Source organism: Lonchura striata, chromosome 3 (genome assembly GCF_046129695.1).
Source record: "Lonchura striata isolate bLonStr1 chromosome 3, bLonStr1.mat, whole genome shotgun sequence".
In the NCBI taxonomy this organism is placed as follows: domain Eukaryota; kingdom Metazoa; phylum Chordata; class Aves; order Passeriformes; family Estrildidae; genus Lonchura; species Lonchura striata.
In genome coordinates, this window is record NC_134605.1 from 106,755,884 (window position 1) to 106,776,433 (window position 20,550).

The following is a 20,550-nucleotide window of genomic DNA, read 5'->3' on the forward strand; positions in this document are numbered from 1 at the left end:
CTGTACTACTGTGCCATTCAGGTTTATGTAGCAAGTAGTACAATTAAATTTTATTTGCTCTTGCACTGATTCCTATATGAAAAAACAAAAATATATGTGCAGACAAATATATTAGTAAAATTGAAAAGACAGACCACCTACAGACACAGCTCTAACCTTCAATACGCAGAGCTTCCTGAAAAGGGAATTTAATTAATCAGTGCTTCCAAATTTGTCTTAATATAAAACCTAGTATTAGAAAAGCACATGTGGTTGATTGTGAGCTCAGTTGTTATATCTAAAAGGTGCATGAAATGTTAAAATTAACAGTGTACTACTATTCATGCATTTGCAGCACAAAAATTTGAAGAAATAAATAGTGCAAGATTGAAATTGAGGGGGGGAGTGTAAAATTCTGAAGTGGGTAAATTTTGCTTGCTATCCATTGGAAGGAATAAGAAGTATTTTGTATTTGAACATTGATTCATATCTGCTACCAGCATTTTAAGAGATTGGACAGTTAGCTGCTTTACTAAAACCAACTGTCTGACTGCAGCTTTGGTGTACTTAAGTGTGCATTTGCAGTTTGAAAGTGTCATGATCTCAATTACAAAATGAGAGAAAATCTTTGAAAAGTCTGAAGTGATGCTGTCTGCGTTAATCCCATGCTAGATTAGAAAGTGCCTTTAAATAAAGGCAATAAATTATGATTGAATAATTTATTTCCTAATTTGGAGAAAATCTTTGGAAGAATAGAAGACTTTCCTAAATCTAATTGGTTTTGGACAAGTTTTTAAAGACTGATTAGCTACCTGTAGTGTCTGTAGACAGCAATTGTGCATTGGTCACACAACAACATAACTGGCTTGATCAGTGCTAGAATTCATGAAACACACAAATTGTTTCTTAACAAGACTTTGCTTTTTTGAGTGCTTGAAGATACAAAGCCGAGAGAAGAACAATGAAAGGAAACGTATGTGCAAATGCAGGGAAAAGTGTTTAATGTGTTATGAAGATGGTGTGTAAACACAAAACAACCTAAATGTTGAATTTGAATGTTAGATGCATACCTTGTATTTACCTTGGTACTGGCCAATCTGTTTCTGTTTTTAAGTTCCTCTGGCATCAGCCTCTAGAGACCTCCTTCAGAGAGTTTTCAATAAGGCTTGTTAGGGCCACAATCTCAGTTTTCTGTTAAAGGTCTGGTTTTTAGAAAATTCTTTAATGCCTTGTTCTTTCAGAATTTTGCAAATTTGCTGTAATTTGCAAACAAGGCTGTATATGATTTAAATGTTAGTCCTTATCCTGGCATGATTTGCAGTGCCTGCCCAGTACCCTCCAGGTGACCCTGTCAGGAGCAGAGCCCTTCAAATCAGTCACACCAAAAAGCCCTGGGTGTAGAGATTGATTACTCATCATCTCAAGCAGGTCACAAGTCCTGTTGGCTTCGTTAACCCCTCTTCTCTTAGGCTACCTCACTGTTGAAAGGGTTCATACTTCAAAATGCAATTTGTATTTCTTCTGATGCAGAGCATGCGTGCGAGAGCACTTTCCCAGGGGCAGGGTGGTGGTGAACTCGTGTATCCTAGATAAGAGTGTTGGCTCGGGGGCAGCAGAATCACAGAATCAGTGAGGTTGGAAAAGACCTCTGAGATCATCGCGTCCGACCTAGGACCGATCACCACCTTGTCAACCGGAGCATGGCACCGAGTGCCACATCCAGTCTTTCCTTAAACAGCTCCAGGACCGGTGCCTCCCTGGGCAGCCCCTGGCAGTCTCTAACCACCCCAAGGGCAGAATTAGCAGCCGCCGTCCCCCAGCGCGTCTCGGCACAGGGGCGGCTGCTGTGTGATCTCCGTCCAGCCGACAGCGTTGCTGTCCGGCGCGGTTCTACATCCCTGCACATCGGGAAACCGCGCATCTCTTCAGGGGGCAGAGGAGGCGTTTTGGGGCTGGATGAGAGCAGCTCCGGCCCCGTCCTTGAGCCCCGCACCCTTTGGAGCTGTGACCGCCAGGAGCTGCCCCGCTCCTCTCCCCGCGGCGGTGCCGGGGCGGGACGGAGGGCGCGGGGGATCCGTGTCCCGGGCAGCACCGGCGCCTTCGCCCCTGCAGGGCGCTGGGAGAGGGCGGCGAGGACGCCGTCCGCCGGCTCGCTCCGCCGCCCCGCCCCGGGCGCAGGTGTCGCACGGGTGGGATGTCCGCGGAGCCATGGCGGGGGCTGCGAGGGACACCCCGGCGGGCGAGCAGGAGGTAGGGGGCTGCGAGGGGCCGGGCGGGGCCTGGGGAGCCCCTCGGACACAGCCAGGCGAGAGCGGGGTCCCGCCACGCTCCCGTCGCGGGCGGGTCGCGGGCGCTCGGCGGGGCCGGGGCAGCCCGGGCGCCCCGAGGCCGCCCAGGTTTGTTGGGGTTCTGCGCGGCCCCCCGAGCGCCTGGAATAGCTCCGGAGCCCTTCCCGCAGCCCCGGCGCTTTCCCTGGGATGAGCTGCCCGGGGTTTGCTCGCTGGCCGCTGCGGTGCCAAGGCAAAGCGCCTTCACTTCCCACCTCCCGTCCCTCCAGGGCTGCTCCCGGACCGAGGCAGGTGGGATGCGCAGGCAGGAGGGGTTCGCTCCCCCGGAGCCTCAGAAACTCCCAGTTTTCAGGGGCGTGCTGTGGTGTGAGCGAAGCTATCTCACACTGCCTCCTCAGACTCGGTGGTCGCCGCAGTAGGAGAGGGAGGCAGGTGAGGGTGAGCGAGGATTCCCCAACTCCATGGCTCTTGAGGGAACACCAGGTGAAACTGGCACGGGGCAGCTTCCAAACATAGTGCATGAGGAAGCCTTTCACAGCATGTTGGGGGGCATTCAGCTCATGGAGCTCTTCAGACACCTGGCACGTCCTGTTCAGGCTGAATGTTTGTGTTTGGAAAGCATCTGGGTGAATTCATGGCATAAATCTGCAGATGTTGCACAGATGCACCATCTTTGTCTCACAGAGTTCTTGAGAGCTGCATTGCCAGCAGCTGGAAGAATATCCTGAGAAAGCACCAGTGTTTGCCACCTTATTCATACACCCTTTCCTACGTGTCTGCACGCAAGCCCTGCTCCTGTTTTCTTCCACTCAAGGGTGGGCTGATGTCACTGACAAACCTGAAACCAGCCCTCAAGATGCTCAGTGTGAGGGACCTGGGATACCACCCGTGACTGCCACACTCATGCTTTCAAGAGGCAGTTGTTTGGTCACTCGCAGGACAGAAATATTACCAGTGTTAATTCCACATTGAGAGAAAAGCTGACTCAAAAGCTGCTCCTCGCTAGCTACATTTCATTGTTTCTCAGATAAACCTAGACTAACATTTATCTTTGAGTCACAGGTTTCGCTCTCTGTTCTTCTGCTTTTAAATTACTTGTTGGTTCAGTTCTGGACTCCGCTGATAACGAATAGCTTAGGACAAAACGCGTCTGCTCCTTATGCCTGTAACACAGTTGCTAAGCTGTTTTCAATGAGCTGAAACACTTTCTGTAGAAATAAGATGTTCTGCTATAAATATTGTATTCAATTTCTGTTCTGTTGGGGAAGGGAAAATTTACAAGTATGGTTTTAACTTACAAGAGAATTAAAAATAAAGGAACTACAGTGTAGGAGAAGCATTAATTTTCCATAACAACGTTTAAGCTTTCTATTTAAGGAGCAAAATCAAATCTTGAAGCTATTATGCTTTCTTGGTTCACCTTGAAACACAATCAAATTTGATACAATGGGAGCGTGTATAAGTGAGGAATTGTAAAATTAATCTGAGAACAAAAAAAAATTTAGCCTTCTTTGACCTTCTGTCCTCTTACCTCTCATGCCATCATCTCACATTTCTCCTAAAGCTTGTAGAAAAAATTTGATGTTGAGGTTCAATTACACCACAGGGATATCAAAACAAATTTTTGATAGTACTTTTATGTTTCATTCCTTATTTGACCACTGCCTATCCATTTCTGTCTCTAATGAGTTGAGTACTTTCAGCTTCCTGATTAACCTGCACAGGTGAAGACGCTTTTAACTGGATTTTGCAGGAATCAAGCATTTTGTGTTTTTTGAGGAAGCAATGCAGCAGGGACACCCAGCCCTTGGAGGAAAGCCCTGTGAGCTGCTGATAGCCAGTGCTCTGCCCTTGGCCACACAGCCCTGCTCAGTGTTATCCTTCCCAAGACAGCTTCTGTCAGCATTTGTGAGCAGTATCATGCGAACCCAGCCAAGGCTAGGGGACCTGCTGCTGAGATCCTGTAACAGACAGCTGCCATGTGCATCTTCTGTGCTCTTTATTGTAGGAGGTTAGAGAGAAGGAAATGCTTCAGCTTTACTGGTGCAGAGTCCTACCTTCCTTTTACTTCACTTTCCATTGCATACTGAGGCAGGAAAAGTGGGGTCGTTACCATATGAATTCAACAGGGAGAGGCAAAAATCTACTGCGGGCTGCTTCTTTTTGAAAGACACACCAGAATGTAGAGTCTGAGGGATTGCTTCTCACCAGCTAGAAGCTCAGGGACACTCAATGAAATGATCAGGCAGCAGATCTGTGGTGACAGTGGCATTTCCCTCCACAGTACATGTCATTGCCATGCATAACTGCTGTGGTGTTTATGGCTTAATGTACAATCAAATTCAATTCAAAACAAAAGCAATTAGGCAAAATAAAGGGAGATAAAGGGAATAAAGGGAAATCAGGGATGGAGCAGTGATCAGGATGTAACCTACCTTCCAGGGAGCTCATGAACTGCAGATTCCCTGTCTTTCTGTGGGTGACCAGAGTGGACACCTCTGTATGCCATTTCTATCTGACAGCTTGTTTTATTCTGAAAATAACATTCATAACCAAAATTTAATTAAAACTTAACTACTGCTGTGACCAAAGTATTAACTTTGCTTCAAGGGGATCTGGGAGCATGGTTCAGAGAGTAGTTGAGCAGCATTCTGGGTGTGTGTGGAATTGCAGTGAGACTTAATAAAAAATGAACTAAGATTGTCAATTTTCTAACCATGAAACAGCTGAAAAGACAGGAGTACCACCTGCAGCTTGTAAGTGTAGATCTTGGTTGACCATTTCATGTACCACAGCTTTAGTTAGATTATTTCTTAAAAACTTGATATTCTTTGTCTTCTAAAAACATTTTGGAATCATGTATATTATATAGAAGCATTTACTTTTTCTGTTTTACCATTGCCTTAGCTATCGAAAGGACAAGGGGCAATGGTTTCAAAGTAAAAGAAGCATGTAAGAATGAAATTCTTTTTTGTGAAGGTGTTGTGAAGGTGAAATTCTTTACTGTGATGGTGACCTGGCAGCTTGACCAGAGAAGTTGTGGTTGCCCCATCCCTAAAACTGTTAAAAGCCAGGTTGGATGGGGCCCAGAGCAAGAAAGGTGTCCCTGCCTATAGCAGAGGGGTTGGATTGGATTCTTCAGAAGTCCTCTCCAATCCAAACCATTCTGTGAGTCTATGAAAATTACTAGTGAAAGTAAATGTGAAAGCAGCATTACAGATCTAAAAGGTTTTTTCCATTTTTGAGGTTGCAATAGGATAGAGGATTTGCACAGCAGTGTTTTATATCTCTTGATTTCAGCTGAAAGTCATCTTGCCAATGCTTGGAGATCAGGAGGGAAAGTATCAAGGGAAAGCAAACTTTTAAAGTAATATAATGACTAAAAAAATAAAAGTTATAAAAGGGAATGACTGAAAAACAAAAAAGTGAGACAAAGTTTTAAAGTACACAGCCCCTGGAGCAAAGCTTAAGGGGATGGCGATGAGTCAAGCAAGTTCTGTGGGTCCACAAGTCTAGTAAAGCTCATATTTATTCGTACTTATGTATGGAAAATGAAGAGTTACTTTGGACAGCAAATGTGTGTATAGTCAGTTTGTTTTGTTTGCAATCTCTTATCAAATTAAATAGTATAATTGTTACTATGAAGTTGGTCTTGTGATTGTTTATCACTCTTTTTTTTTTCCCCCTGCAAATAAGAAAATTGCCAATGCAGTGCAAAATGAAGCCTGCTGTGGTGATAGCATTTTGCATTTCATGCCCTGACACTGTCCACTTTCCTTGGGTGTAGTAATGGGATCCCCACCCTGTCTTTTTCTGGGAAAACACAAAAAGGAAGGAGTCCTGATACTTGTGCTTGTTTGTTCACACCCACTCTGATAAAACAGTTCAAAGGGAAATGTTTAGATGATGAAAGGCATTGCCTAGAAGTCTAAAACTTCTCAAAACTGTTACGGAGTAAAGATGATGTGTTAGTAAATTTTTAAATGTTCAGAAATTAAGTAATGTGTCAGAATATCATTGTTGCGGATTTTATCTCCCTATTTATATTTTTATCTTGATCTAACATAAGAATTAAGGGCTTGTGTAGTCAGTTCAGAGAGAAGACAGACCCAGGATTAATATTGCTGCTCCTCTTCATGTTTCCTGGCTTCTGTTGACAGCAAATTTTAAAGAAGGACTGAAAACCTGAAAGTTAAAAGTTTGATTTGATGTGTTGTCCCTCTGAAAGGAATACAGATTAATAGAGAGTACTTTTCTTTCTTAATTTTGAATTTTATGGCATAAAATTAAATCTTACATATTTTTAAAGGCTTTCCAGTATCCTGGAACTTCTACTGTTGGGAAAAAACCCCTATGTTTTTCATTACAATCTCTATTAGAAACGTTGCAGTTTTTGTATGTTAATTATTGGCATGTACCTTTATTTTTAACTTTTTTTTTATTCTTATTTGCCTATTATATTTGAGAGTACTCTTGCATGCTTATGGTACTTTTCAAACATCAGATGACAAATGAGAGAGCACAGTTTTGCAAAGTGTTTTAAATACACTTGGAGTAATTTTCTAAAAAAATCTTGGGCCCAAAATTACTTACAATATGATGCCAATTTTCACAAAGATATAGAGAAGTCAAGTCAAAAGGAAGATATGCAAAGTCAAGTGACTTTGCTACTGTCACACCATCACTTTGTGACAAAGGAAGAAACAAAGCACAAATGTTTGGGATCTGCTTGATCTGTGGAACTTTCTGTGAATATTGTTTAATTACTGTGGTATGAGTGTATGTATCAATTATTATTATCTGAAAGATTAATAAAATAAACATATTTTTTAAAGTAAAAGTTTTCAACCTTTAAAAATATGAATTAAGCATTCAAAGACAAAACTAAGCTCAAATAATAGTGTAGCACTTCTCTGCTGCTTCTTGCTTGTTTGGAGACTTGTTTCCTTTTAATGGCTTGTGAGAGGATGGTAGGTAAGCCTGAGGGTCATCCCAGCTCACTTTTAGGAGCACTGTAATCTTTTTTCAGGGGCTGAATTAGAGAACAAACACATTAAAAATCAAAGTAACGAGCACCCAAATGCCTGTTGATGATAGGGATTGAGGGCATATGGATTTATTAGTGGAGTAGCTGTGAAGCAAATACATTAAACTGGTGTTAACTATAGACTTTAACCTTATCACTTGTGTAGCTTTTAACTTGTGCACCTTAGTTTACTCATGGTTTTTTCTGTTCCTCTCACACAGGGGTACAGGCTCTCGATGTGCAGCAAACTCTGCTATGCCATAGGAGGTGCCCCAAACCAAGTGGCAGGGAGTGCTGCTTCTTTCTTCCTGCAGATCTACCTGCTAGACATAGCCCATGTAAGTAGCACAAGAAACATTTGCAGACTACAGACTTAACTCTGATATTGTCAGTCAAGTCCCTAGAATGATAAAAGGGGAATTATTCAATAAATATTTTAAATTGTCTTGTCATTGCCTCTAGCTGTTCAGCATCCTGGAAACTGCATGAACTTGTCCAGAATTAATTTTTTCCCCCTAGTTTTCTTCCTGTCTTGAGATGGGTGTTGTTTACTTTTAGTTTGGGATCATTATTAGAACTTTGGGTGCCGTAGAGCTCACACACAAGGAAAATCAGTTCTCAAAATTCAGTGTCAGGAGTTAAAGAGTATAAGATAGGAGACATCTGAAAACATTAACAGCACCATGCTGAGGTTGTGAAGTTATGTTCATTTGGTTTTGGTTAAAAATCACTCCAGTTGCAGCCAGTAGCCACCAGAGTCTTAAGCTGTGCCAAGGGAAATACAGGTTTGATATTAGGAAAAAGATTTTTACAGTAAGAGTGATAAAGTTCTGGAATGGTCCGGCTGGGGAGGTGGTGGAGTCCCTATCCCTGGATGTGTTTAAAAGACAGACTGGATGTGCCACTCAGGGCCATGGTTTTTTTGAGGTGTTAGGGCATGGGTTGGACTTGATGATCTTAAAGGTCTCTTCCAACTGTGTGATTCTGTGATAATTTCACACAAATTTTATTTGGTTTGTCTAAGGTAATTTCGTGCCAAATAAAGCTGAGTAATCCTTCCTGAAGGTTCTTTGCTTCCAGTCTGTGGCTCTCTGGTGCAGAAGCAGACCTGGTGAAACAAAGCACTAGGAGTCATCCCATTCATCTGACTTTCAGCTGCTCTAGCTAGATTTCAGAACAGCAGAGACACAAAGAAAATCATTCCATAAGCAATTTTTACTGTTTTGGATTTTCTTGTATGCATGCATGGTAACTATGACAAGGTACTAGGATAGAAAAAAGTATTTTAGGGAGCTGAGGACAAATTGCAAGGATTGTGTGAACAGCTCTGAAACTACAGGTGAGACTACAGCACTGATGACTGTTCCTATTTGCTGGGAAAAACAGGAGGTTCTGGGTCAGATATTATTACCCATTTGCTGTCTAAAAATGAGATATTATGACTGGAGGTGTCCAGAAGTTTGGGGTTATGTTTTTCCTATAAAAGTATGGTATTAAAAGCTGACTTGTGACTTAATAAAATTTTTGATGCAGTAAGGTGTGCATGTACAGCTGAGATCATCTTGAGTGTCTTGTTGAGATCAAGGTCACAAGAAGTAGAAAAGGAGCCAGTTTTGGACAGCAGTGTCCAAGATGTCGAGTGGATGGTGTGGAATCAGAGGAGTTGGAGGTGGAAAAAGGAGCTTGGGGGTACAGCAGAGAGGTGCAGCAGCTCTGACTAAAGCTGTTGCCCACTGACATCAAGGACAGCAGTACAAACCATTGGAAATGGTGAAGCAGGAACTAAATGAGAAAGACTCTAGCACCATTTCCTCAGGGTGCTTAGAAGCATGGCAATTTCCCCATTCTTTGCTTGTCACAGAGACTGAAAATTCTCAAAGCAAGGGACTGTTCCTTCATGTGTTTGTGTACAGTGTCCAGAAAGCTGGGGTCCCATCTGTGCATATTTGGGCACTACCTAAATGCATGACATCAAAATAATTATTTTATTAACAAGCTTCTACTGAAACAAGCAAATAATTTTGCTTAATGTTGGTAGTGATATACTTACACTTTCATTAAGGGGCTTAATTATTTGTTCCCTGATGGTTTAATTTGTTTTCTGAAATAGTCCTGCAAGGACAGGATTTATTTCAAGGTCTGATAAATAGCTCTGAAATCCTGTGTTCTTTCCCACACATTTTCAGGGGAGAGAATGTAATTATATAATCACTACCTGGATTTATTTCTTGCCCACTTAGAGAGCAGAACCGTTTTAGCTTCTTGAGAGAATATGAAAGTCACAAAGTGTAATCTTTCATAGATAATCTGGATATTTTCTAAAAAAATTATATTTTCTATTAATTTTCTGTAACTTACAGTTTTTCTGTTTGAATTCCTTGTTCCACCTAAGTTACCTGTATAGACTACAGACTTAAGTGGAACTCCAAAGCGCATGGGATCCTTGAGAGAAATTGCTAGGGGACACTAAAATTCTCTGATAAAAGGATCCTGGTCTTTATTCCTTTCAAAATTGGCAAATTTAGCATATTTTATCTTGTACTTTATTAACATTGAGAAGTTTCTGGCATTGGTGCTGTCACACACTGTCTAGATTTAGGAGATAAGAAAATGCAGACAGGGGATGTATAAGTCCATACCAATGATGAAGACAGGGTGACCATACAGAATCCACTTCTAACATGAAAGAGATTTTGGTTTTCCTCAAAGCTTTCTTCCACAAAATATCAGAACAAAACACGAATCTGGAACTCACGTAATTTGTAGGTTTTTGTTTTTGTCCCCCTCATAACTGCAGTATTTCAACACCTCTATCTTTCTGACTGCTATTTTGTGCTTATTTTGGCTGTCCTGTCTCTTGAGGAGCAATTGTGACCTGTGGGCAGTCCTGGTGCAGTCCCTACAGTGAGGCTGCCTCAGGGCTGGTGGGCTACTTGCCACCCTTTGCTGGCTGTGGGAGGGCACGAGCCAGCTAAGGTGGATCAGCAAGAAGGTGGGACACAGTCTAGTGCTCATCCCAGCTTCATCCCACCCAATGGAGAGCCACTGTTGTTATCTGCTGGACACTGCCATACCCAATCCTTCCCTGTTCACAAACTTCCTGGGGTGGAGTGTTTGTCTTGGAGCTGGTGGTGACAGCAACATTGGCTGCCACTGCAATTTCACCTAATTTGGGTTAAAGTGTTATGGGTGTGATGTCAGAAGTTCATAGCACACACCTTTTGTGCTGGTCATCCAGGACATTTAAAGATCACTGCTTCCTTCTTTCACCTCTGAGAGAACACCTACAGCGAATTCTGCAGGCAGGGTGCCTGCACCAGCTGCATTCCTGGTGCTGCTGCCTGGGAGACAACATCCTTGGCAGGAAAGCAGGGGATACCTGCTCAAGCTTGGTGTTGTATCAGCTGAGTTTTCCAGGCTTTGGAGCACTGCTGTGTTGAAGGTGACAGGATCTTGTCTGCTCTCTCTGTTTGAGCCACAGAGGCTCTTTCTGCCGCCTCTCTCAATAACTGTGGTGAGGAACATTCACATTTATATAGGTTTCAATGACTTTTTTTTAGGACTGTAGTTGCAGAGACATGAACTGAGCACTTGGAAGAGAACCCACCTTTTTTAACAACTATGTGGTGGGAATTCCTAAGCTCTGTACAGATACATGTGAAAAAAACCCAGCCTTGCCTGGGATAAACTTTATTTCTATATAGGCACTAAAGTATGGTCCACCTGAGTTAATTTCAGAGTTTTTTCTACTTGGCCATGTTATTCTTATGTAATCCATGAACATTTTTCAAGTGAGATGTGATGGACACGTGCTGGCAACTTTGATTTGAACAGATGTGCCTTACGCAATTCACTTGTCACTGCTCAGTCCCAGGTGGATAAAGTCTGTTGTGCAACAACCTCTTCCTCAGCCACATGCCACCAGTTGGCAGCCTTGTTGTTGATCTCAGGAGAGGGAAAAACATTGCTGCATGTAAACAGCCCCCTCGACAATTTTCTAGATCAGGTCAAGATAAAGATATGGGGAGATGGAGATGCATGGGGGTAAGAAGGTAATTACAGAGGGACTCTGTCAGATTTTATGATTAAAACAAAGACTTTGCTATTTGACTGTTTGATTCATTTTCCTCATCCCAAACATATTCTGGATGTGTCCTTCCTTGCATTTTCCCCTTCTGATCCCTTAATTCACAGCACCAATATCAATGTCTCATTTGTTTGGTATGGGTAACCAATAGAAATTTCTATGACAGCAGCAGATGTGTTTTGTAAATGAACTATCATTATTCTTTAAAAGAATAAAACTGAGGGTTTTTTTCTGGAAAGTTGCTTTATGCTGTTTCATTGTATTGTGAAACAATGGCTCTTGTTTACTGTATTCTGTCTACTTTCAGATTACTCCATTTCATGCCTCTTTGGTGCTGTTCATTGGCAAAGCCTCAGGTGCATTTACTGATCCTATTGCTGGCTTTTTTATTAGCAAAAGTAGATGGACAAAAATTGGCCGGCTCATGCCTTGGTAAGTATAAATATGTACATATATTTACATAGATATGTGAATATTGAGTCTTGTGATCATATAGCCACCTCACTGAATCAGTCTCAGGGATTGTATTCATTCACATATATAAAATAAAAACTAAAAACTGCCATGTCATCTTTAACTTGTTCACACATGAAAACAAAAATAAATTTTTTATCACTGGAGATGAAAGCATATAAAGTCAAGAGACTGTATTTTTAGCAAAACTGAAAGCTGAGATCTAAAACTTTCTTAAATCTGTGGTTGAATTTTCAACTTTGTCTAGATTTTTTTAGTTTGACTTCACTCTTCCACAAAGTTGGAACTTATTTCTACTTATATCCTAGAGTGCCTTCATATCTCACAATCAGCATTTCAGGAGCTCCTTTAACTGCCCAGGCCTTTCAGTTCAGGGAAGGATGCATGCACAGCTGTAGAACAGATGTGTGCATGGGCGTGGAATAGATGTGACACCATGGCACCAAAGTGCTCAGCAGCCAGCACTGCCATGGCACTGTGTGAGGCTCTTCTGACAGCACTCAGCAGGCTCCTGCTTCTCTTACATCCCATAGTCAGAACAATTCATTAAAAAGTCACCATGACTCTTACAATGAGTGAGATGTTGTAAAGTTTTGATTTTTTTGTGAAGGAAGTGTGTGATGTTTCACTGTGACACCTTACCTGCATGCATGTGCTGTCCATATGCTCTAAGGAGGGGGTAGAACAATGGATGTTGCCCATATAGGAACGAGATTGACAGCTGTGAAGCAAGAAAAATTGAAAAATATTGGACCCTGTTAGAGGAACTCATCTATGCCACAGGGCATATTGTTGTTTTTAGTATTTTGGAAGCCAAGAAGATATTTTTGACTTTGTGAAATAGGGAGTCTTTCATCATGTTATCTCATACATTATATGGATGTATTGTATGATATTTTAAATTAATTGCAAATTTTTAATTGATATAACCCACAAACTTGATTTACAACAAAAATCTAAGAGTAAATGTGCCATGAGCAAGGAAGGTGAAATTTCAGGGAAAATGATCACAGATTTTTAGCTGGTTCTCTTGCTGTTGTGCAGTTTTACGGCTACAGAAACTTGTCCATGGGCAGCTTATACTGACAAAATGGAGAAGGCAAGTACACATTGGAAAAAGGCCATGATCATCTGCTCTTGGCCCAGTAAACAGGGCCTTCAGGTTGAAGTTAACTTTTTTGTCAAGTCTCATGGGAAAAGAGTAGCTTACTGCTGTTTCTCTTTTCAGGATTTGGTTGGAAGCCAGGTAAATGGTGTGGTTTTTAATGAGCACTGAATTTACCAAGTAAGAAAGCTATCCAAAAGGAAAACAATGAAATTTTTATACAAATGCCATTAGAAGTATTCTGATGCTTTATTTCTTTTCTTTTTTGTTTAAGTTCTCTGAAAATACAGCAAGTCCATGTGTTTATTGTTAGTGTTACATTGATGTTAGAATGATTCCTGTCATAGCACAAGCATGAACTTATCAGCCCTTTTCACTGCAAACCAGCTCCAGCACATCTTGCACTTCTTACAGGAAAAGTGCTTATCTAACACCACCTTTCATCAAACAGCTGCTTTCTTTACTGGAGAATTTTGTCTGGGCTTTTTTGGTAACACTAATATTTTTGTGTAAATTCTGTTCCTAGACTTTGAAAGTCAGGCCATATTTTTTTTACAAAGCAAAGAAAGAGTCTTCCCTTAGCTTAAAAATACTTGAGTATTTTGATTTTTTTTTTTTCTGACTTCTTAACAATGTAGAATGAAGCAATGGATTTTTTTCAGTCAGAAAAGCTTGCCTGCAAAGCAAGAACTTTAGTAAGGGAGGTGAATGTTTAACTATCACTTAATACTGTCTTCAGTATAGCACAAAGTCATCCATCACTTATTTTATGGCTTTAAAGGGCAGAAGCAGCCATTGACTTGAAATACTGGTCGAACATTTTGTCACAAGAGATAATAGCTGACAAAAAATTCAGCAACTCCAGCGAGGCTTTGAAAACTCCCTGGCATTAGAGAGGGAAGGAAAATGTGGGAAAGGGAGAACAATACCAAGAGGGTTTTTGCTAAAAAGTTGCATGAAAAAGTGGCTGTAAAGATATTTAGTGTGGTGACTCTGCCTGGACACCATCTGGAAGAGCTCATGCTTTTGGAGAGGAAGGTAGATTCCCTGAGATGTGTTAGGATTTTACCCTTGTTTATGTTTTCCATTGCTGTGGGTGAACTTTGGGCTGGGGACTGGAGGGACAGAGAATATCAGAACCTGGCACTTTCCTGGTAAATGTTCAGCTCCCAGTGATGCTGTCCATCCCAAAGAGCAGTGTGGGAAAGCCATTGTTTTACTAAACTATTTACCCACATTACTCTTTTGTATTCCAGGTTTTCAGTTCACGATTGCAAAATAATCAGCTGACCCCCAATGTCAGTAGTGCTGTTGTGAAGGGATTAATCTGTTTTCTCTTTTATGTGTTTGGAAATTTTTTGTTAGGATCTTGGTCATCTAAATACATTGTTCAGTGCCTGATTTACAAGAATACAGGACAGGCCCGATGCTGCAGCTCAGACTTTCAGGAAATAATAGCATCTGACCAATTCTGTATCATGGAGTTTAACAAATGCTGTTTGCCTGAAATAGGTTTCAGACTAATGTCGTTAATTGCTGGTTAATGGCAATATCTGGAATATAAGTTTCTGTGGTTCTTATTTTTAAGCCACCTTCCTCTCTGAAGATGATCCTTTTGTGTTTGAAGCAATTAGGAGTTGAATGGAGGAAATGATCATATACCAAACCAAACACAGAGTGTAGGAGCTTTCACAACGGGCTGTCCATTGTCTCTTTTGCTTTTTTGAGTGTTTTTAGGTCTATCAACATACTTGCACTTGCTTGAAATAGCAGTGAAGACAGTAAGTTCAGGGGAAAACCAAAGACACTAAAATTAGAAGGAGGAATCTCAATAATAAGTAAACTCATACAAAAATTTCTGGAGTATGCAAAGACATGATGACAGATCTTAGTTTTTAGTGATTCTTTCTAATAAATGTGTAATCTGAGACATGTGCCAAGGAATGGCAATATAGGTGTGCTGTTACAGTGCATATGAAAGGAAATTATATCTCTTCTGAGTGGGATATTAATTTAAGTTAGCTCTTTTCTTTCTGATTTTCTGGGGGCTTCTCTGCTTTATGAAAGTATTAACATGTGTATTTATATATTTAATATTAATATTAATCTATTTTATATTAATCTGTGTATTTAATGCACACTAACTTTTGATATATAAAAGCATACATTACTGCACTTAGAAAAACTGCACATAAAATAAATTGTGTTATATTGATTCTTAGCAGGAAAATTTAATGCATTTTGCTATCATTATTTTAAGATTGTTGATGTGTTGATTTTAAGATTGTTAATTTTCTTCTCAGGGTGCTTGCATGTACGCCCTTCACCATGGTCTCCTATTTTTTAATGTGGTACCTGCCTCCATTTGTCTCAGGAAGAGTTGCTTGGTATCTGACTTTCCACTGCCTTTTCCAAGCACTGACCACAGTAAGTAGATTACAGGTCATGATGTTCTCAGCAGGAACTTGCTTGTTGTCTGTCTATATTAGAGCATTCATATTTAGTAAACTTGTTTTCACATCTTACTTCAACTTTTAGTGAGTTTAAGGGACAGGCAGATGCCCTTTTATCAAACTCTGCTGGTTGATGGTTTCTGCCAATGTTTTTTCTGGTAAATGAACTGCTAATTCATCCAGGTTACCTCCAGTGTCCTCAACTCATTCTTGTATAGATGTTCAGATGCCTAATTCCAGTTAGACATCCAACTTCTCATAACTTTTCTTCTCAGGAGCAGATGAGGAATTCTGTATTCCTAGATTAAGTTTGAATATTTCCCCTAAGTCCTGTGTTTCCCCAGTAGAAAGATGGTTCAGAAGACATCCATTATGGTTTAAAATAATTTCTTTCCTCTTTCTTTTGAAAGAGAAACACAGGGTTTCCATAGAAGAGTTTTGAAAATGTGTACCTGTGCCATTTTTGATGGAGGTGAATAGAAATGCATTTTGTACAAACTTCATGGGATGCTGAGTGTAAGACTTAATTTGGCTACAGATCTCTGGGGTGGTGGGAACACCACAGAGAACTTGGTTATTCAAGCAGGTTCATGTCCCAGTTTCACTTTGCAATGGTTTTAATTTGTGCTTAACTCAAGGAGTGTGTAGCACAGTGGTGCTTAAAGACAGAGTAGTTTTCACTATTATCTCCTGGATTTACATGATTAGACAGATATTTGAAATATTTCAGGTATTTGTGTAGTCTTCTGGCTTGAATAAAGTGGAAAAGTGTATTTCTTTTTTATTTTTGCCTTCTGTTAGTTAGCTCAAGCTAGGAATATGATAGTGTCCTAGAGCAAAGAAATGCAAATTCTTTCAGTCTCTCTGTGAAGGATGTTTTCCTGAGGAAACTAAAGAAGCACAACATCAAGGTAAACACTCTGGGTATTTTATTCTTTGTTATTTGTATTCTGAAAGATATTGTTTTCCTTTTATATGCTTTACAAACCAGAAAGAAAAGGCAGGTCTTTTTGCTAAAAAATTGGGGTTCTCAGTGTTCTGAATGAATGTTCTAATTAATTCCAAGGTCCCATTAAACTATTTTCCTGGATAGCAAAGGAATACAGCAGTTTTACCCTGACATTTCCTATGGTCTTTCTTTCCATAGTTATTCCAAGTACCATACTCTGCCCTCACCATGTTTCTCAGCACAGACCAGAAGGACAGAGATTCTGCAACAGCATATAGTGAGTGTGATCTGGGCTCTCTCTTGGGGATTGGGGCTGAGCTTTATTGAAAATCCTTTTTAATCTATAGGCAGTTCCTAGTGATTTGTGTCCCTAAACTGGACTTTTATAATAATGTTTTAATATGTGATGAAAAGTAATTTGTCTTCAAAGGAATTGCATTTTTCTAGTTAAATAAGAGACGTTAATATTTAATTGTCTCAAATTGTCTGATTAGCTATAAACTCTTTTTGGTTTATTGCTAGCCAGAGGAAACAATAAAAAAATCACTCCTAACCAAGTCAGGGTAAGGAATAATGATTTAGTTTCAAGGTGATTTGTAGGGGAAAAAACAAGAAACATTCAATTAAAGAAAGAATGAAAGTAATTTTGTTTTGGTTTGTTGTTTTGGTTTTATTTGGAGTTTGTTGTTTTGTTTTATTGCCTTATTTTTTTAGTTCATATTTCCTTAGATTTATGTGTTTCATGTTATTCAGCATGAAATTCAAATCCCAAACCAGTTTTCTCAGAAGAAAATTTGAGAACTCATAGAGCCATGACATTTAACCTCACCAAAAAGGAAAGTAATTTTGTGTGCCTGTTCACACCAACTGAAATATCTTTTTTCATTTCATCTGTGTTTTTTAATTAATTCTGACATACACCATGTAGTTTAAAGGCAGATCTTGTTGTAATATAGCTAGCACTCTGAGTGTATTAGTTAAAAGAATGAGGCTTTCCAAACCATATCTCTGGCTCTTCAACAACCAAAACCAAATAAACTTTTAGCTTTGAAGCAAATTAATCAGACCAAAAAAAGCACAGTGAAAATATTTTCAGGATTTCCTGTATAGATGATAAATTGAATGCAAGAACAGTAGATCTCTCCTACTCTCTTCAGTTCTGTTCTCATGCCTTCTTTACTGTGTAACTGCATTAAGCAAGGTAAAGAAAAAAAGTCAAATCTTACATGAAAGACTTCTCTTTGTCTTAACTTGTCCTTAAAGTGTTGCTTTGGAATAACTTGTAGGTTTTTTTGTTGCATCTGTTTTCTCTTCCTGGCAAGATCCCTTTTCTCTTCCATTAGTCCTTCTAGCCCTCAATATACTTGATTATGTTGAAACCCACAGAGGCACGGTGAAATAGAAAGAAGTAATAAAAATATAATGTCAAAAATTCTAGATATGACATCCCCTGAGCAAGCCAATCCCTCTGCAGAGACTTGGAACTGTTGTAATTTGCTTTACCATCAACTATCTTTAAGAAAAAGTCTGGACTGGCAGTCAAAGGACAGGACTAAAGAGCAGGAGATTCCAGTTGTGTTATATTCTTTAGCACTGGCTGTATTCTGAGTTGTCTGGCCTAAATTCTAACTAAATCCATATACCTAGTGTTTTCTATTGTCTGGTTTTATGTCTTCAGAGGCTGTGATCCAAATACATGTACTTTCTGATCTGCTAGTCCCATGCAGGCCTTCACAGGCATGTGAAATTTGTACTCATAAAAGCTGTTGAACTCTCAGCTGTGGCTGAGAAGTGTCACACATTTATGGTGTCAATTTATTGTTCAGAAAGGGTTTAGCTTTTGAGTGTACAGCTGTTCTCCTAAGCCAAATTAAGGTGGTGGAATGAACCATAGTTTTGACTTTTCAAATGTTGGTATTTTTGTGCACGTTGGTATAATATTTGTTTGGAGCAAAGTTTTCTTGTAATGGTTATGCTTATGTGAGGACCTTTTTCTTTACATTTTCCTTTCTTGGTAAGTGTTTTACTTAGACACTTCTGCCTCTCTTTGGACTTCATAGAGAATTATTCCTGTTGATAGACTGTCTTGGATGCAATCAGTTGTTCAGGCATTTCTTCAACTGTAAAAGAAAAACAGCTGTGTAATGTGAAGTGTGCTCTTAAAAGTAAGGTTGGGACCAGAGGATCCATTACCCTCTGCTGGAGACAAGCAGAACTGCTTATTATGAATTTTATTCTACTGCTGTTATTAATGCAAGGTAGAAATACTGGATTCCAAAGTTGCTTTAACTTAACTCCTACTTATATTCTGGCCAAAATATAACCTACTTCAAGGTACAGTCTGCTGACAGATCAGCTTTCTTGGCTGATGTGGAAAGTAATACATCATAAATTCTGAGCACACAAGAACTTTGGAAGATACCTGTTCCTCAGCTCTCACTACTACTTAGAAAATAAAGTTTCACAGTGGTTGTATTTCTGGTGCCTCTAATGATGCTTCTGGGTTTTATTTTGTACAAGTTCTTGATAAAATGCAGATGTAGAGCCCTAGACAAGGGTTATGAATGTGTAGGTGGTGTTTTGAATGAAAGGTGTGATTTGAGAGCATCGCTTTGCACTGAATTTGGAAGCTCTGCAATGCCCAACTGAGACCAGTTTGTGTCCAAACACTTCAGACCATATTGGGGTTACATTTTCACCATCTAGCAGGATTTTTGTGTGCATGGACTGAATTGCAGCATTCTTGGTAAGATTGGATGTGAAGGTTGGGGAAGGGGCTTTTTTTACTTCCCATTGGTTTAAATTAATGTTACATGGCTCCTCAACTTTTCCACTCAAAATCATTCTCAGTTTGGAAAGAAAGCAGCAATGTTTTAAATGGTCCAGGTCTCATAGGGAGCCTCTCTTCCCTTTTCCTTTCTGGATCTCACATGGCTATACACAGCCTGCATTTCTGCACTGACTGAACCCCTCTCAATCTGTGTGCATTGCCCTCCCTTTAGATGGTGAAGTAGTTTTATTCCTTTACAGGGACGCACAAAAAGTCAAGTGTCTGAGGTCACCTAGGAAGGCTGTTATAGGTCAGGGACTTGCATAAACATGAATCTAGGAACTTTTGAAACAGGTGTCACTTCCCAGAGGGAGTATGAGAACCACCAGCTCACAACCTGCTGTGGAAGCATCCCTTCAGAATCCTCCATGGTGCTTCTCAGAAAGGAACATACGCCCTGGGAGCCACTGAAAGAGAAAAAATAGAATAAAAAAGCCTGGAAGTCCATTCCCTCACAAATCAGAAGACTTTGTCCCCATCCTTAATATGTTCATGCATTCAGGCCTAATGTATCTTTATGCAAAATGTGTAAAAAGTCTCTGGAGCTAGGACAGGAATTCAGTTTATCTCCTGGCCATGGGGAAGCTGGATATGGCCGTATTGCAGGGAAACAGGCACAGTAAGCTTGAAATCCCTCAGGGTAAGGAGGGTCTAGAACCCAGATTTCTCACCATTTGCTTTAACAGAGCTGCAACACCTGGTTGGGTTGTTGATCGATTTCATGAGATGATACCCGTGGTTAGATTTTTGTTTTCCTAAGTGGAGGCTTTAGTTGGCTTTTTTTTTCAGATGATCCCCTTTTTTTGGTGAGAATTAGTGATCTGAATTGTCCTCTGAGGCTGAGGTAGATAGTTCTGCCTGACTCTGGCCTTAGGCAATTAAGAAAAACACCCGCTGTTTCAAAGAGCTTTGTGGCTGTACTATTTCCATAAACCAGAGGCAAGTATCACTTTATTTTACAGTTGGAGGACTCATAAGTCTGATTAGACAAGTGTTTCACAAGTTGCTGTTGAGTTTGAGATGAACAGTCTGTCGTCATGACTCCAAGTCCTACTTTGGAAAAAATGGCATTTAAAAAGTAGTTCTACTCTGGTCCTCAAGATGAAAGGTCTACACATTATCCCTTGTGGCTTCTAATCTCAGCATTCATATCTCTTATGCAGCTTGTATAGAAAAGGCTCTTTCATGGATGCTTCTTCTCAAAGCTGATGAGAAAATAAGTGACAAAACTCTCTTTCCTTGAAACTGTTCTATTACTGACCTTTCAGTTCTTCTGTTCTTGCTCATTCCTGTAAGAGGAAATGGTTTGATAACATTTCTCTTCAGTGAGACAGATGAGCACTATTCTAATCCTCAATG

At 40.3% G+C, this 20,550-nt stretch overlaps 1 protein-coding gene across 1 annotated transcript in view; it reads left to right on the forward strand.

Annotated features, from left to right (window-relative positions):
* Positions 1-2,142: 2,142 nt before the first annotated feature.
* Positions 2,143-20,550, forward strand: part of MFSD2B (MFSD2 lysolipid transporter B, sphingolipid) — a 36,880-nt gene continuing 18,472 nt past the window's right edge. The window contains exons 1-5 of the mRNA XM_021529801.2: positions 2,143-2,229; positions 7,515-7,631; positions 11,688-11,812; positions 15,263-15,386; positions 16,560-16,638. Of these exons, the coding sequence (XP_021385476.2) occupies positions 2,188-2,229; positions 7,515-7,631; positions 11,688-11,812; positions 15,263-15,386; positions 16,560-16,638 (487 nt within the window). The 5' untranslated portion in view covers positions 2,143-2,187. The remainder of the gene's footprint in view (positions 2,230-7,514; positions 7,632-11,687; positions 11,813-15,262; positions 15,387-16,559; positions 16,639-20,550) is intronic.